This window comes from Triticum dicoccoides, chromosome 3B, assembly GCF_002162155.2.
Source record: "Triticum dicoccoides isolate Atlit2015 ecotype Zavitan chromosome 3B, WEW_v2.0, whole genome shotgun sequence".
Classification (NCBI taxonomy): domain Eukaryota; kingdom Viridiplantae; phylum Streptophyta; class Magnoliopsida; order Poales; family Poaceae; genus Triticum; species Triticum dicoccoides.
This window is the reverse complement of record NC_041385.1, coordinates 822,269,595-822,275,156: the sequence shown is the minus strand read 5'-3', so window position 1 is coordinate 822,275,156 and position 5,562 is coordinate 822,269,595. Positions and strand designations below refer to the sequence as shown.

At 49.9% G+C, this 5,562-nt stretch overlaps 1 protein-coding gene across 1 annotated transcript; it reads right to left on the bottom strand.

The window, feature by feature from the left end:
- Positions 1-2,527: 2,527 nt before the first annotated feature.
- Positions 2,528-4,473, bottom strand: LOC119278694 (UPF0481 protein At3g47200-like). Its single transcript, XM_037560032.1, has 3 exons — positions 4,455-4,473; positions 4,284-4,396; positions 2,528-4,155 (listed from the first exon to the last, which is right to left on the bottom strand). The coding sequence occupies exons 2-3, from the start codon at positions 4,294-4,296 to the stop codon at positions 2,735-2,737; spliced, it is 1,434 nt and encodes a 477-aa protein (XP_037415929.1). The 5' UTR covers positions 4,297-4,396; positions 4,455-4,473; the 3' UTR covers positions 2,528-2,734.
- Between the last annotated feature and the right edge of the window lie 1,089 nt (positions 4,474-5,562).

Below are 5,562 nucleotides of genomic sequence, written 5' to 3'. Positions count from 1 at the left end.
AGTTGGCGCCCACCCATGGCCGGCGGCCGGCTGGGTCTCTGTTAACTCCGACGGGGCAATTGATGCTTGCAGACGGGTGCCTGGCTCGGGCTATGTTATTAGAGATCACCAAGGGGAGTTCTTAGAAGCCGGGCTGAAGCAGTACAAGGGCATTGAGGAATGAGGACCCTTTCGTGAGCGAGCTGTTGGCATGACGAGATGATGTAGACACCGCGCTGAGAAGAAGACATCAATATGTTATGGTCCAGGTGGACTGCTCTACACTTGCAGATTTGTGGCATGACATGAGTCTAACTCGTATTAGTGGCGGACATATCATGATTGAAATTAGATGGATGATTGTCTCCGGGGTTAAGTTTCTTTGAACTCCACACGACGCAAGCTAGGCTGCGCATCTATGTGCAAAAGAGGCTCTTAGCAATTTATCTGTTACTTGCTTTAATGTAATTCTTGGATTCCTGACTACAATTCTTCAGTTTGATTGTAATCTTTGTCAGTTTAATAAAGCGACGGATTTACTTCAAAAAAGGGTGCCCTACAGAAGTCAGCGGCTGGAGGTAATGGGGCCGGTTGCCCCACACGTGACCAGCGTCTGGACGGGTGCCGCGCCTGTGAGCGACCCGAGCGTGGTGCTCTCAGCGAGCGCTATATAGCCACTCGCTACAAAGCACAAAGATAAAAAAGACAACGCCACGGACGAGAGTTTGTACACTTTTCGACAAAGTATGAATTTTATTATCTCAAGATAAAGTATCAAGAGGATAGAAATACAATGAGCACACATCTGGCCTCTGCATAGCTAGGATGCACACTGACAACACCAACACACGCACACAAAAACATGCTCATAAATAGCAAAGTCATGTAAGACCAAAGCTATATGTAGACGAAGAAAAAAAAACCTAGCTCGGATCCGCGATCCGCAAACTAAAACAATGACCATATCCGCACCAACCATCTTATGACATCACACAAACGTCGAGATTCTTCAACAGCAACGCCTTCAGGAAGGGAGCGGCGCTCAATCGCCGCCGTCACCGGATACAACCAGCATGGTCAGAGTCTAAGTTTTCACCCTGAAAAACCAGTCCGCACATATCCGAGTTTGATACATACTGACAATAAAAGCATGTATTCCAAACTGCTGGATGGAAGTCACGGAAGGCAGCAAGATGGACCATGAATGATCTTGACAGTTTTGTTGCCAAGCAGGCAAAGCATCCAAGTAGCTTGACGGCGATGCAGGCAGGGAACCAAACAAGTACAATCAGGTCAGGCCAAACCATTCTATCAGGCGGAAATCCTAGCTAGCTTTCTTGCAGCCACGCAACCTTTCGCGCTATCAAGCAGGAATCCTACCTAGCTTTTTTTGTTTAGAAAGATGCATGAGAGGAGAAAAATACACACCTTCACATCAGTGCTTGACTTCTCTGCACAAAGTGTGTCAATATAGGAGCTTCTGAGCAGGTTCCTGTGTAATTTATAAGATCATCTTCCGTTCTTATCCTCAATGGAATGTAAAGCTAGAGGATGGGTTATATACACAGATAGATGCAGGTCTTGCTGCATTATTTATCAGATGGCGCAGTCAACACCAACACCAATACCCCACAAAAAATATCTAATAATTAATTAGTATACCATCGTGCCTTTAAGTTCTGTACACCCAATCTAGAAATCTTGCCTCCGCCAATGCTTCAATCCCATGGATGAGTGCAATGAGTACACACCCGATTCAAGATGGCAATGGGGCCATGTAACCCGCGTCCCCGCGGGTTTTTACCAAATTAGGAGACGAGGTGTGTGTCTTTCTAGCCCTGCGGGGATGCTATTGGGTACATTATAAAATCCGACATGTTTCACGCGTTCAAACCCGTTTCAGTAGTACTCGAACCCAAAACCCGCCATACCCGTTAAAATACGTAGCATATCCACTGATCCACCAATTTCTGTCCATCCACTGATCCAGCTTCGACCGTCTGAAATATGCTATTGTATTATGCTAAAATATGCTCCTTTTCCTGAAGTTATTGTTGAAATGTTGCTGAAATATACTATTGTATTGTGCTGAAATATGCTCAAATTTTACTGCTGAAATATACTATGTTTGCTGCTAAAATGCTATTCCATGGTGGCTACTATTTATATCATGTTTTGCTGCTTCAATATGCTGATTTTTTCTACGGCCATTGTTGTATATGCTCATGTTTTTTTAAAAAAGCTATTGTGTTTGCTGACTGCTCGCGGGAGGGGTTCCTCGCAGGATCAAAAAACCCGGCTGGTTTAGGGAACGGGCAAAAAGCTGGCCCCGTGCATGGGGACGGGGATTGTGCAAGCAAAACCAGGCATGTTTTGTCCCCGTTGCCATCTTGACACCCGATCTTTCCATCACTTCGATTTATGAATCCAACACCAATACACACTGATGATCACGCCAATGAAGAGCAAAGTCATACCTCAAATAGATCGGATCTGCCCAGATAACTTATCATCATTTTTTATTTTTTCATTTAAAATCCACTATACATCGTTCAACACCCTTAAGGCTGTCCAGTGAACATGTCATAACTCACAACACATAATACATGCCTAAAAATACATTCCATAAGTGTGATGGCCCTTCGGCATTCATAACTCTACCCTGATTTTGGTAAAGTCACGTAGGACATGATCCAAATATTATTACCGTGACCTCCGGTTCTTAGAGACCTTAAAGATGTTTGGATTTCAAATTTCATCGTTGTTTGTAGTAACACAAAACAGAGTAGACAGTTTGGATGACTGCAAGAACTAAGCCAATAACAGCTGCCAGGAGGCCAACGGCTAGCCAGGGGTTCCTCAAGTACCTCTGCTTTAGCCACGCAATCCACCTCCGCGGGTAGCTCTGGAACCGCTTCTCAAGCTTCTTGCATGTCTCCCGTAGGTAGTTGCAGTTGGGGTCATCCGGGTCGAACTGGATCCCCTTGCAAAGGTCGGCGAAGCATTTGGCCACCTCTTCATTGTTGCCATGGCCATGCACGATGACGCCTCTCTTCGACAGGAGCTCCACGTCCTTCGTGGTGCACGCCACCTGGGATATGAACACGCAGTATGCCGTGACATGGCTCCCCACCGTCTCCCGGTTACGTTGCTCCAGCTCTATCAAGTTGCGTAATAACCGCCATGTCTCGGAGTCGATGTCCAGGCAGGGGACCTCCAGAGTGCCGCCACTGCCGTCCAACTTGACGTCGAGGATGCAGCGGATGAGACCCTTCTCGCCCATGGCCCGAGCCTTGAACTTCACTCCCACGAAGTTGTACTCGGTCGCCGAGCGCCACCGGCGAACAGACATGGGATCAGCGGTGCAAGACGGCACGGCAGGCGAGACAGAGAGTGGCTTCAAGTGCATATGAAGAAGATGGAGAAGATTACCGGGTGCCGCCTGCTCTGGCAGCACCATGGCCGGCGCGGCCATGGCGTACATTTGTCTCCTCATGAGATCAAGGGCATAATCCGAGATCTCTGTAAGCACACGATCCTTACCGTCCAAAGTGGTCAGCTCCCCGATCTTCTCAAGGACGAAGAACGGTATCTGGTTCTCCGCGAGATAGAACACGTCGCGGACCACCGCTAGCGCCTCCGCCCTGTTTGCTGACGAGACGGCGGCCTCCGCAGTCCCCACATCATCTAGATCTAGATGATGTGATCTGAGGCCGACAAGGCGGGACAGTATGTAACAGGCGTCGAGGAGCAGCATGCGCACGAATTGCTCGCTCGTCATGTCCTCAAATGTGTTGGCGTAGCAGTTCCTGGTGTCACGCTCCAGGCATGCCAGCTCCTTGACATAGACATCCACCGTCATGGCCGGTCTTGCTGCCTTCGCCGCCGAGAGCACCATGTCGAGGCTTGCCAGCTTGTCATGCTCCATGGCGAGGTGTGGGTTGTTGCTCTGGGGCCGAGGGTAGTTGTACGGGCCGATGGCGACGTGGTCAGGATCATACTCGCTGCTGTCGACGTTGCGCGTGAGATCGCGGACCTTTCCGACGACGATGGAGCAAGGACGGCAACCATCGCCGCCCTGCGCCTTGGATGAGTTCAGGGTGGCCAGCTTATCTTCCAGCTCATGGGCCAGCTGATGCATCTCCAGGACGCAGGAATCCGAATCCGTAGATTGGCCTGCAGACAGTCCATCGATCAGCCCCAAACAGATTGTGATTAGTCAACTACGTTTTTTTGAAACTAATTACTAATACTAGTAGTACAAGATAAAATAGAACAGACGGGATGATAAGTTCACTGGGCACCTTTTTGATCCATTTGCTTGTCCACCAATGGCCTTACGCTGCCGCCGAGCAGAGTAGCATGCAGTTGCACTCGTGGAGTTGAGTTACCCTCTCAAGTCTCCGAACACTTGTTCCTGTCTTCGTGTCCCAGCATGCATGATAATGCAGCAAGGCCAGCAAGCGCCTTCCAGCGCTAGTTTACAGCGAGAATCGCGAGGTAGGAGACGGTGATGGAGGGAGACACTGATTTGTGGGGTGCAACTGAGACATCGGGGCGAGACGAAGGGATAAGGCCGATGCACCGTTTCACCTAAAAGAAGCGAAAGCTGGCTAGGATTCGGGTGGCTGCAAGAAAGAACCAAAGAAAGAAAGAATCCGATGGAATGTTTTGGCTTGCCGTGATTTGGACTTTGTGCTTGTTTGGTATCGCAGTGCTGCATCGCCATCAGGGCGGGACTAGGGCTCGCTATAGGAAAAAAATTTATATGAGACCAGGTCTCATATAAAGCAGGTGAGACCCGCCTGATGGATGACACGTGGCATTCACAAATCACAAAACATCTAATCTCTCCCCTGATTTCAGATGAGGGATGGGGTAAATGCTTTGTGATTTGTGAAGGGCGCTTATAGGCGCCGGTGCGCCGGCCGAAAGTTTCGGCTGGTCCAGCCCGAGACGTTCGATTTAGGCCACGCGGCCGTTGGATCCAAGCGAGAAAAAAAAAACAAATCGCCCCAGCTCTCTTCTTCCTCGCGGAGTTGGTTGGATCCACATATCTCGTTCGGGGGAGCGCGGCACCGCGCCTCCTGTCCCCTCCGGTGGTCGTCGTTCCCCACCCTGGCCGGCCGACCTCGTCGCCGCCGGACCCCGTCCTCGCCAGCCGACCTCGTCGCCGGTCCCCGCCCTCTCCGGCTATCTTCATCGCCAGTTCCCATGCAACAACTCCACCTGCGTTGCAGCTCTTGACGGCGACGGTTGTAGCTCGGCCGCCGCCCCTCGCCATTGATGCTCGCTGCAGGAAATTATGTCGACGGCGGCCGTCAGTCAGTCAACGCCGTTTTGAATGGATGTAGCAAAAAACTTCACCCGTAGTAGCAAAAAAAACTACGGTTGCAGCAAAAATCAAACACCGTCGCCATCTTTCACGAGGTCGCAACTCCACCTTACATGGATGTAGCAAAAACTTCAGCGGTAGTAGCAAAAAACTACTACGGTTGCAGCAAAAATCAAACACCGTCGCCGTCTTTCGCGAGGTCGCAACTCCGCCTTACATGGATGTAGCAAAAACTTCAGCGGTAGTAG